Source organism: Sminthopsis crassicaudata, chromosome 5 (assembly GCF_048593235.1).
Source record: "Sminthopsis crassicaudata isolate SCR6 chromosome 5, ASM4859323v1, whole genome shotgun sequence".
In the NCBI taxonomy this organism is placed as follows: domain Eukaryota; kingdom Metazoa; phylum Chordata; class Mammalia; order Dasyuromorphia; family Dasyuridae; genus Sminthopsis; species Sminthopsis crassicaudata.
Window position 1 is genome coordinate 228,033,146 of NC_133621.1, and position 12,454 is coordinate 228,045,599.

The following is a 12,454-nucleotide window of genomic DNA, read 5'->3' on the forward strand; positions in this document are numbered from 1 at the left end:
ATTTTTCACTGTAAGAGGTTCTGATTCTTCTTTTTCTGAATTCCCAGGATGTCTGGGGGGTACAATTCGGCCCCCTGCGGCCCCTTGCCGGGCCCCACAGTCTGGCTCTCTGCTGCCCCCACCTGAGTCCTACCCGAGGAGGTAGGTGTCGGGTTAAGTTCAGCCCCTCTAGGACCTCAGCCACTCAGGTGCAACTCCTTCTCTAGTCTCCTCCCTCCGCCCCCCTTTCCCTCCCCGAGGCAGGGTAGGAGCGGTATAAAGGTAGCCGCTTTGGGAGTGTTCCTTCCACCTTGTGTTAGAACCGCTCTCCTCTTCCTACTCTTCGTACTTGCTCTTCTCGTCCTCACCATGTCCATCAGGTCGACCACTCACAGGACCATCAAGGTCTCTTCCTCCGGCCCCCGGAGTTTTAGCAGCCGCTCCTACTCCAGCGGCCCCAGCTCCCGCATCAGCACATCCTCCTTCTCTCGAGTGGGGAGCAGCAGTAGCTTCCGATCGGGCTTGGGGCTCGGGACAGGCATGGGTGTGGGCTTCGGTAGCGGCAGCAGTGGGGTCGGCGGGATCACCGCGGTCTCGGTCAATCAGAACCTCCTGAGCCCCCTGAAGCTGGAGCTGGACCCCAACATCCAGGCCGTGAGGACCCAGGAGAAGGAGCAGATCAAGACCCTCAACAACAAGTTTGCCTCCTTCATCGATAAGGTGAGTTTGGGGGAGCTCAGCCCGGGCCATTATAGATATGTATAAACTTGACGCCCTGGAAGCATGTTATGGAAGCACCCAGGACTCCCAGTTGGAGGTATATTCCTCTGGGGCCGGCTGCCGAATACCAGATGGGACGGGTACCTGCACCCCAAGAGCTACTCTCTTCACCAGGTGCGCCTCTCTTTTTAGCTTCTCCCCACTCCTCTGATGGACACTCCGTTTCCCGAACTTCCTTTAGTGGTGGACACTGCCCGATAATCTTGGCAGAACACTACGCTCCCTCCCCCTCCCCTGGCACTGCCCTCACCTCCAGATGAGTCACTGATCTAGTGTTCTTAGGTTGGGGGAGGGGAAAGGTGTTTATGGAGGCGGAGGGGAAGGGGGAATTCCGCTGACCTGACCACTGGGAGAGGAATTTGCATGGTTTTGGATCTTTTGTGTTGTTGCCCCTAGTTCCTCTGGGAGTCCCTAAACTACTGATAACTCTCAGACCCAAGGCTCAAGAACGGGGCTGATTATCTTAATTTTGGGCCACAGGGCTGTCCCACGGCTATAAAGTGAGAGGAAACCTAGAAAGGAGTGGCAAAACCTCTATAATGCTTAACCCCCCAGCTGGGAACTAACTTTCCCGGAAGATTCCTATGCAAAGTTTCTTGCAGGTGTGTGTGTGTGATTAGTAGGATTTTAGTAGGTGGCAGAAACCAATTCAATTAAATCAGTCTTTACTGAGAACATAGAACGCAGTCCTAAAAAGCTCCTAAAAAGTATAGTTTCTTTGTCTTAATCCTCTGTTCTAAGTGGGGTCTTTTTCCTCTTCAGTCTTATGTTTAGAGTTAGTATTTTAGATTTTAGAAATTTAGATTTCAAGGATTTTAGAAATCTAAATTCCAGTTCCTTCATTTTATAGATAAAAAAACTGAACATCTTAATTTGTTTGAGGTGACTTTTTCTAAGTCAAGACCCAAGTATTGGGAGCAGATGTCTCTGACTCAACACTACAGCTTTATCCTAGTCTGTGTCACTGTGGCCCTCTGTGGGGTTACTGCCCCTCCTCAGATAGCCCATGAAGAAAGAGCCACACCCTGAATTTCCACTTGGCAATGAGCCCAAATAGGGTGTGGGCAACCCCCTATCCTACATCCGGGATTCAAAGTCTAGGGGTGGGCCAGACATATTTGATTTTAGTGCTCATTAATTTCCAAAGTTTATGGCGTTGTGATAAAAATCTAAGCCAATAACTCTTCCTTTTGTTCTTTCTCTGTACCTTCCCCACCCCTCATCCCAACCATTGAGTTTGGACCCCAATCTATTCCATCTTCCTTCCCTAATTTCAGGACAGATTTTTGTCAGTCTCAGGGGTCCCCACGCTCTGAGAGTTTGTGAATTAGTATTTTCCCTTCTTACTTTTCTGGGTGGCATTGTGGAAAAAGGAGGTGTGTTTGTGTGTGTGTGTGTGTATGTGTAAGGTTGGGCTGGATTATAAAGCCTTCAAGAACTAATAATTCTATTTTTGTAGAGCCCATCCTGTCCCATATGAATTTATAAAATTATGAAATTATAGTTAAGGTATGAGAAATCGCCTTAGCTAGTTGCTGTCTCTCTGGTAGGTGGGGGGAAAACAAACTTCTAGAAAGCCTGTGGTACCTTAACCCACATACCTGGTTCATCAAACCTTCCCAGTGACACTGACCTTTTCTATCTCTTATCTTCCTTTAAAACTACAGTTGGAGAATTGGAAAGTAATGAGTTAGAAGAGTAACTCATAACCTCTTCTGACCAGCTCCATGTCCCAATGTCTCATTTTTCACCTGTTCTCTAGGAATTAATACTTTATAATCTGTCTTGATTTGCCTAAAGCATTAAAATATCCTGCCTTTGGGTTTAAAGACACATTTAGGAGCAGAAAAGAGAAGTTTTACTCTTGCACTGAGTAATCACCAACTGGAATTAGAGGTTCCTGGATTTTTTGAAATTCAAGAAATGTTTAATTGAACAGCCCCTTTTATTAAATGGGCAAGATGCAAAGTTTAGATAAGAGGAGAAACTAGCTTACCATCTAGTTGTGCAACATGCCTAACACTTAGCTACAATATATAATAATATGCAGCAAAGTGAATACAGAGTACTGTGACTTCCTTAATTAAGCTTTTGAAGGGAAGAAGAATCAGCAGGAAGTACTTTTAAATCAACTAATATCTTTATTTTATTTATTATTTATTTTTCCTAAGTAATTGGAGTTAAGTGACTTGCCCAGGATCATTCAGCTGATAAGTATTAAGTCAGCAGATTTGAACTCAGATCCTCAATCTCGCCCCTAATAATCTCTTTATTTTATAGAAAATTGAATAGCAAGCCCCAAATCACATAAGGGAGTCATATTTTGAACCCAGGCCTCTGACTCCAAATCTAGTATTCTTTCTACTACACTATGTAGGATGCCATTCCTACATGAGAGATAGAGGACAGGCTGGTATTAAATGACAAGGCTAATATTGGAAGGGGGTCATAGATATTATTCTTATTTTAAAGATGAGGAAAACTAATTTACACAAGATTTTACTTGCTCTGCTAGCTAGTGACTGACTCAGGATTAGAGTCAAAATATCTTCATTTCACTTTTACTTGCTCATCTCAGAATAATCGAGAGTTCACTCTTTGAGTGTTGGCAGCTTGACAACCCTAGAATGTTGTCACTTGCCTTTTCCCTTTCATCTTTCTAGCCTTAGAACAGATAGAAAAAACAGTCCCAGGATAATATACTAAATGGCCCATCAGTCCCTAATTTAGCTGCTTAAAAGTAAAAAATAATTGTCAAAATAAATGTCAAAAATAATTGATAATTTTTATTTTTACATTACTTCCTTCACTTCTAAATAGATCCCTCCCTCCTCAACCTTCCTTATCCTTTACAACAGAAAATAAGAAAGGAAGGAAGGAGAAAGAAAGGAAGCAAGAAAGAGCAAAGAAAGAAAGAAAAAGCAGTTCAGCATACTTAACCATTATATCTACTGAGTCTGACAGTATTTGGAGAGTGGAATGGGATGAGGGTGAATATTCCCTCAGGGGGCAATTGGTTTTCTCTGACTTTACTTGATCTCTTGCTCCTAGTGATTGTGGTCTGAACCTCTTCTCATTCCCCACCCAGGTGCGCTTCCTAGAACAGCAGAATAAGATGCTGGAGACCAAATGGAGTCTCCTGCAGCAGCAGAAGACTTCTCGGAGCAACATGGACAGCATGTTTGAGAGTTATATTGCTAACCTTCGAAGGCAGCTGGACTCCCTGGGACAGGAGAAACTGAAGCTTGAAGTGGAATTGGGCAACATGCAGGGCCTTGTGGAAGACTTCAAAAACAAGTGAGAACTAGGAAGGAGACACTTATTTGAAGCTCCCTACATTCTATGTCCCCACGTGCACTGTCCAGGAATTTGGAATTGGGCAAAATTTTTCACAAATATTTTTGGGCAAAATTCTCCCACAAGAGGTCATTTGGGTTTCTGGACTTCTATTCTGAGCTTCCATGGTACTCTGTTCTCTTTCACCAGTTCCCCTAAAGAGTCTTATCTAACATTTCTCTTCTGCATGCAGCCTGACCCACCTCAACTATCTTATTCCCTATCTCCCCCCCCCTTTTTTTTTTTTTTTTTTTCTTGGAAGAATACTCCCTACGCCTGGTTCTAATCTGATTGGTGATCAGTTATGGAGGTGATTCAGAGAGGATTATGGGACAGAGGGACAAATGACCTTTTCAACCCTTTCTTCATTATGAATGCAACTAGTTCTCTCTCCCCTGGATTTCAGTTCAGTTTTCTACTCTAGTTTGCCACTTCTGTAACTATACTCTTTCTCCCAACAGGTATGAGGAAGAGATCAATAAGCGGACAGAAATGGAAAATGACTTTGTTCTCATTAAGAAGGTGAGAGGGATGGCTGTGGGATAAAAGTATGAGTCTATGCGTACACACACACACACACACACACACACACACACACACACACATATATATGAGGCCTTTAGAGGGGTGTCTTCCTATCACCTTATGCTTCTCACAGAGGGCTTCATACAGAGGAAGAAGGGAGGCTGGGGTAATAAAGGGCAGAAAAGAAAGACACTCATAGTCTATATACCCCAGTGCCAAGAGTTATTAGAGATAGAAGGTCTCAATTGGGCCTCTCAAGGGAGGAGAGGACTAGGTCCTGTACTACAGGATCTACTAGACTGATAAAGGAGATAAGACATGTATCCATCCATCCATCATCCACTCATGAGCATTTACTAATTCATTCAACAAGTTTTTGAAGGTCTATTAGCTCTTTAATTGGTGGTGGTGGTGGTGGGGATGAGAAAGCACACATGGGGAAGAGGCCACAGATCTTAGTTGGGAGGAGAGGTAGGTAGAGAAGGCTTCCTGCAAAGAGTGTGCTGGAGGAAAGGTATTCATCATTAAATAGAAAGAAGGGTGGGACCGGGGAAGGGTCAGGATAGCTTATTGTTCTTAATGAAACCTGATGGCTGATGGTGGGATAAGGAATCTCTGGCTGTATGTAAATGGTTCTGGGGTTAGTGACACAGGCTCCCCTCCCTTCCAGGATGTAGATGAAGCCTATATGAACAAGGTAGAACTGGAGTCCCGTCTGGAAGGCCTGACTGATGAGATTAACTTCCTCAGGAAGCTATATGAAGAAGTAAGTGATTGGGTACTGGTGGGGAGGGTGTGTCTGTTGGATGAGAATCCCCTTAGGAGCCAGCCATACTCTTCCCACTTCATCCCCCACTCTTCCACCTCCAACTCCCAAGCATATGTCTATAGATGAAAAATATTGAAAAGGGTGGCCTTTTTTCCCTTAGGTCTTTCAGATTCCTGCCTGGTTTCTTTTGATATCCATCTTCTAATCTAAACCTTTCAAATATAGCCCATTCCCTCTGGAAGGACTCTTTCTGTCCCATATTTAACAACTATTCCTCTCTCTTGACTTGACTCTCTTGAGATCCCTCTCCCTTTCCTAAAGCCTTGTAAGAATGTGTCCTGTGAGACATTCTTCTATATAACAGAAATTCTGGAGTGGTCCTGGAAGGAGAATGTTGACAGCCATCTTATTCTTCACATTAGGAAATACGAGAATTGCAGTCCCAGATTTCAGACACCTCTGTGGTCCTGTCTATGGACAATAGCCGCTCCCTGGATCTGGATGGCATTATTGCTGAGGTCCGAGCCCAATATGAGGATATTGCCAACCGCAGCCGGGCTGAGGCTGAGAGCATGTATCAGATCAAGGTGAGTAAAGGGAAAGACATTGAGGGAAGGGAAACTTTCTATTCTATGTCCAACAGCCAGGATAGCTTCTAAAAGAGCTGCTTTTCTCCATGTAGTGAAGAGTGCTAGTTTCAAATCTTTCTCTGATAGTTATAAACTGTATGACTCCAAGGTCAGTCACTTCCTCTCTGTGGACCTCAGTTTCCTCAACTATTAAATGAAGAAAATAATCCTTGCACAGTCTATCATATGGGTTGTTGTGGGACAAGATATTTGTAAGCCTTAAAACACTGCAGAAATGTGAGTTGCTTCTTATTGCTATTTAAACCTACTCCTACAGTAAGGGTTAGTCAGTAAATGTCTAAATGCTACTATGTGCTAGGTATTGTGCTAAGCACAAATATTAACTTACTTGCAAACAGAAAGTATTCACAGAGAGAAGGTACTTGGAATGAAATAAGGCCAGAAGAGTTAGATTTAAGAGTGAGCCAGGGAAGTCAAGGGTCTCTGGGACTTGTGAAGCTGTAAAGGGCAGCCTTTCTTATCCCTTTTTCTCCCTTAGTATGAAGAACTACAGACTCTGGCTGGGAAACATGGAGATGACCTTCGCCACACCAAGACAGAGATCGCTGAGATGACCAGGAATATCAACAGGCTTCAGGCTGAGATTGAGGGACTCAAAGGCCAGGTGAGTGGCTGGTAGAGAGTTTGCAACCACTTCTCTCATCTACAATTTCCAACTTTTGGAGTTGGAGAAGGGCTGTCAGAGATAGATAGATGTGAATAAGAGATGGGTGGGCAATGGAAATCCAGATGGAGGAGGAGATAGAGAACTTCTAAGCCTGATTGAGGAGGCTGTCCAAACAACTGAACGGTAGTGCTAAAGCAGTGAGGAAAGGATTGAGTTTGGGAGAATTGATTTTAAAAAACAAAAGCTTCTTGGAGGATGGAAAACAATAGATGAGGTCATACAAGAAGAGCAAGTAGTTCTCTCATTTTGAGAATCTTCAAGTTAAAGGGGAGATTGGAAATTGGAGTTGGAGTGATTCAGTAAGTCTTGGGACATGATTAGGATCAGAAAGGACATTGGGACAATTAAATTAGTATGGGTTAAAGTGATGAGGGAAGGGATCAAACTTTTAAAATCTTTTCACCTTCCAGAATTCTCATTTTGGGTGGTGGAGGGGATGGAGGGGAGGCATTTATTAAAAATCTACTGTGGGCTCAGACAATGCAATAAACTTTTTACAAATATTATCTTACTTGAGGGGGAAACCAGTAGTCCAGTGGAAAGATTTCTTTGCACAGATTTCAGTGGCTCACTTGGCCCTATTAGATGGGGACAGGTGATGGGAGGAGAAGTTGAGAGAGGGAGAAGTGTTGTTGGCAGAGTTCCTGACCCCGCTTAACTCACCAATTTGGGTTTCCACAGAGGGCCTCCCTTGAAGCCGCCATCACTGATGCTGAGCAGCGTGGGGAACTCGCTATCAAAGATGCCCAGGCCAAGCTGGCTGAGCTGGAAAATGCCCTGCAGAGAGCCAAACAAGACATGGCCCGCCAGCTTCGTGAATACCAGGAGCTGATGAATGTCAAGTTGGCCCTGGACATTGAGATTGCCACCTACAGGAAGCTGCTGGAGGGCGAGGAGAGCAGGTAAACATGGGAACTAGCCATGGGGAAGACACGTAACTCATAACTCCATCTGAATGATATTAGTCCTTTGGACGTAAGGGAGGGAGGATTTCTCATGGAAGAAAGTCAATAGAGAAGTGACCAAGTATCCCTCAATGCTAACCTTATCTATTTTTTTGGACAGACTCGAGTCTGGGATGCAGAACCTGAGTATTCACACCAAGACCACCAGTAGAGACTACTCATGTAAGTGTGTAGGAAGAAGTGGTTTGTGGGTGCAAAGATGTACAATGGAATGCTTCTCTAGGATGAGACATGTTGAATGTAGGGGAAACTCTCAAAAGCTCTAGAATTCAAGGGTTTGATTTTCAACTCAACTTCAGGAGGTTGTTGTGAGCTCTAATACCCACAATCCTTTCTCCCCAACTCAGAGCCCTCTCCTCTATACCTACTTATTCCATCTTAGCCTTTGTCAAAGCAGTCAAGTCAATATTCCAAGTACTGGGATAAATGTTGGGGATATAAAGCAAGGTAAAGTGGTTCTTTCCCTCTAGGAACTTATAAAATAATTGTCCAGGGAATTCTGACACTTTCAGGGTTGAGGATGGGAATCGGAAGAAGCCAAACCATCAAACTAACAAATATTTATTAAGGGTAATTGGTTATTATTATTTAAACCCATTCTTTCAGTAAGAGTGAGTCAATCAATAAACATTTATTAAGTTCTTACTATGTGCTAGATACTGCACTAAGCCATGGGAATCCAAGGAAATCTCAGGAGACAGGAGTCCTGCCTCTGGTTAGTTATCAGTCTAATGGAAATGAAATGGTACTTGGTATATAGTAGTAAGTCGAGAACTAGTGTTGAACAGATGACATCAGTGGGGCAGTACAGGAATGGAGAAGACTCTAGAGGGTTGGAAAGGAGTGTGAGATGTGGATCTGGGAAAAGGGAGTGAGATTGTGTTAACAATACAGTAATTTGGTCATCTTCTTTTTCAGCTGGGTTCAGCTCTGGCTACGGAAGTCTCACCAGCCCTAGCCTCAGCTATGGGCTAAGTTCCTACCAGTCCCCTTCTGGTTCTTACAGCCGAGTCAGTAAGGCTGTGGTGGTAAAGAAGATTGAGACTCGAGATGGAAAACTGGTGTCTGAGTCATCAGATGTTCTGCCCAAATAAGAAGTCATCTTAGATCTTCAAAGGCCACCCCTTCCAAATGTACTCCTATACAAAAGAAGATGGGGTCGGGGAGAGATTGAAGAGACCTGCACGATAAATCCCAGGCTTTACTTTTTATTCTACCTTGACTTGGTTCCTTGCTTTTGCCTTGAAAAAAATTGTGTTTTCAGAAATAAAAACCAATTTATTTCAATTTAATCCATGCTGCTTCTTTTTTTGGGAGTGAAGGTAGTGGAGGAAAAGGTACTTTATTTTATAAGCCTGTTTGCCTCCGTTTCCTCTTCTGTAAAATGAGCTGGAGAAGGAAATGGCAAATACCCCAAATGGAGTCATGAAAACTCAGGCACAATTTAAGCACCTGAACTACATTCCTTCAAATACTATATAAATGCTATTTTTATTATTAGATATTTGGGTGGGTTCCTACTTTATATAAGTCACCACCTAGGGATGATAATTACTGAAGCATAGGATGTAAGAGCTAGATGGGTTTGGTTTTTTTTTTTGGTGGGGGGTTTGCTGAGGCAATTGGGGTTAAATGACTTTCCCAAGATCATACAGATAGAAAGTGTTATGCGTCTTGAGTTCCGATTTGAATTCGGGTCCTCCTGATTTCAAGGTTAATGCTCTATAAACTAAACCACCTAGCTAACCCACTAGATGGATTAATTCAGCCAACATTTTTCTTTTGATGTAGAAACTGAAGTCCAAAGAGAGAGGTGAAGTAATTTAATCAATGTCATTTGGCTAAGATGTCACTAAGCTTTCATTCACATCCAGACCTTGATACTAATTACAGTATTCTTTCCACAATTGTAATCATAATGGTAATAGAGGTACCCCAACCCAAGTAGGATGAGGAAGGAGGAAGGATGCCATAAACAGGCTTAAGTGACTTTCCCAGAGTCATATAGTAAATGCCTCAGGCCAGATTTGAACTCAAAAAGTTTTATTAACACTCTGCCTAGCATTCTATCCATTTCACCACCCAGCTGCTGTAAGGATTATGAAGCACTTTATATATGTAATATCATTTGATTACAATTTTGTAAAGTAGATGCTATCATCCCTATTTTATACAAGAGAAAACTGAGACTGAAAGATTAAGGAATTTGCCCAAAGGTATGAAGCTAATATACATAAGTCAGGATTTGGAGTTTAGGGTTTTCCTAACTTCAGTCAGTGTTTTATACACTGTACTAAAAAGCTGCATTCCCACATAAGTTGTAAGTCTTCAGTGGAGTTGCTCATTTCTGGAGGTCATTCAGTTTCTTTGGGAGTCTTCCTTCTAGAGTGAATCAGTGATCTGGTTCTCTTGAGATGTTTAAACATCATTGCTCTTGGTATGGGAAAATGGTGCTACTATTTTGATTATATCAGATTAAAAAGGTTTTGCACAAACCAAACCAATACAGCCAAGATTATGAGGAGATTAAAAAAAAAAAAAAAAACTTGGGAATTTTTTTAAAAACAGCAAGTGTCTCTGATAAAGGCTTAATTTCTCAAATATATAGAGAATTGAGTCAAATTTATAAGGATTCAAAGTCATTCCCCAATTGATAAATAGTCAAGTAATATGAACAGGTAGTTTTCAGATTAAGAAATCAAAGCTATTCATAGTGATATGAAAAATGATCCAAGACAGTATTGATTAGAGAAATGCAAATTAAAACAATTTTGAGATGGCACCTCACAGCTATCAGAATGGCTAATATAACTGGAAAGGAAAATGATAAATGTGGGAAAGGATGTGGTAAAATTGTTACACTAATGCATTGTTGATGGAGTTGTGAACTGATCCAACCATTCTGGATAGAAGTTTATAATTATAGCTAAAGGACTATAAATCTGTGTGTACCTTTTGATCCAATAATACCACTGCTAGGTCTGTGCCTCAAACAAATACAAAAAAAAAAAAAAAAAAAAAAAAAGGAGAACCTACATGTATAAAAATATTTATAGTGGATGTTTAAGTGGTGACAAAGAATTAGAAATTAGGAGGATACCATCAATTGAGAAATGACTGAGAAAAGTGTGGTATGTGATTAAGATGGAATACTGGACTGGATAATTTTAGAAAAACCTAGAAAGACATAAACTAATGCAAAACAAAGTGAACAGAACCAGAACATCGTACATAGTAACCAATATTGTATGATGATCAACTGTAAATGACTTTGCCATTCTCAGCAATACAAAAATCCAAGACAATTCCAAAGGACTTATGATGAAAACTGCTATCCATCTCCAGAGAAAAAACTGATGGAGTCTGAATGTAGGCCAAAGCATACTATTTCTTTCTTTCTCCTTTTTTGTTAGTTTTTTTTCATAACACGGCTATTATGGAATTGTGTTTTGCATGACTGTAGGTAGTTTATATATTCTATATAAATTGCTTTCCACCTGAGGAGAGAATTGGGAACTCAAAATTAACAACAAAAATTTAAAAAATGAAGGTTGAAATTTGTTTTTACATATAATTAGAAGAAAAGATAACATTTTAAAAAATGGTGCTACTGAGTCATCTCATGAGGTCATAAAATCCTAGAGTTTTCTCCTCTCTGGGGTGGAAATCATTTGCATGCTATACTGTCTTTCTCACTGGGCTCTTTTGTGAGCAGCAGACAATCTTTTTTTCCATCTCATTTCTTTGTAAATCAGCTGGCACCGGTTCAGACTCTTCCTAGCAGAGTCTTCCTACAAAGCTGTCTGACCCCCTTTGGGGACTGAACTTATGACCCTGACCTCCTTAGTCCCATGCTCTAACCACCTGAGCTATTCGGGCATTACAGAGCCTGGGAAAGGGGCTGGATATCTAGAAAGATGGATCTAGTGTCACTTAACAGGACAGTGATTCTCTAACCACTCAATCATAACCCACAAAGCTATTCACCCTCCTTTCTCGCCATTTACATTGGTTGGATTGTACACTCTTTGTACCCTCTATATGGAGATTGTTTGAACTGTTTACTTTTCTGTGTGTTTATCTTATGTATATCTCCACCTCCAACTTCTCCTCATATCTTCCATCTCCTATTTCTAATTACCAGTTGCCTATCCCACTGGGATGTCTTGCTGGCAAGTCAAATTAAATATGTCAAAAACAGAACTCATCTTGCCCTTTAAACTCCTCCTCCCTCTCTCTTCTCTTTCTGTGGATGGCACCACCATTATCCGACTCTCCCCTTCACCTCACCAGGCTCTTCAGCTGGGGAGAACCATATTCACTTGTCTTCTTACTTCTCCTGGACTCTCTACAGCCAATGAGTTGCCAAGTTTTATTAGTATCTTACACTTGGCCCATCCTACTCCCAAACCAACCAGAGGCTGTCATCTTATCTGGCCTGGTAAGAACATCCCCTTTAGCCTGAATAAGCTTGTTTCCACCCCATTTTAAGAAATGGATGCCCTTTTAAAAAATTACATTTACTTCATAATTCCCCTCCCCTTTCCTTTTTGAACCCTTGTTTGTAACAAAGAAAAACTTTAACAAAACTGATTACACATTATATTTAACATACTCTACCTGTAGTCACCCAGCTCCTAAAAGGAAGGGCATATATTTTACAGAATGCTGTCTGGAACCAAGATTGCTGTCTTGAGTTTTGCTGCCTTTTAATCTTTCATATTCATCGTGTGGTGTATTTGTGCATATGTGTGTGTGTGTGTACATATATATATATATATAT

General features: G+C 41.6%; 1 protein-coding gene across 1 annotated transcript; it reads left to right on the top strand.

Moving 5' to 3' along the window:
* The first annotated feature begins 241 nt into the window (after nt 1-241).
* KRT8 (keratin 8) lies at nt 242-8,963 on the top strand. The gene is made up of 9 exons (XM_074270290.1): nt 242-699; nt 3,848-4,056; nt 4,557-4,617; nt 5,291-5,386; nt 5,812-5,976; nt 6,518-6,643; nt 7,388-7,608; nt 7,772-7,833; nt 8,590-8,963. The coding sequence occupies exons 1-9, from the start codon at nt 349-351 to the stop codon at nt 8,763-8,765; spliced, it is 1,467 nt and encodes a 488-aa protein (XP_074126391.1). The 5' UTR covers nt 242-348; the 3' UTR covers nt 8,766-8,963.
* The last annotated feature ends 3,491 nt before the right edge of the window (nt 8,964-12,454 follow it).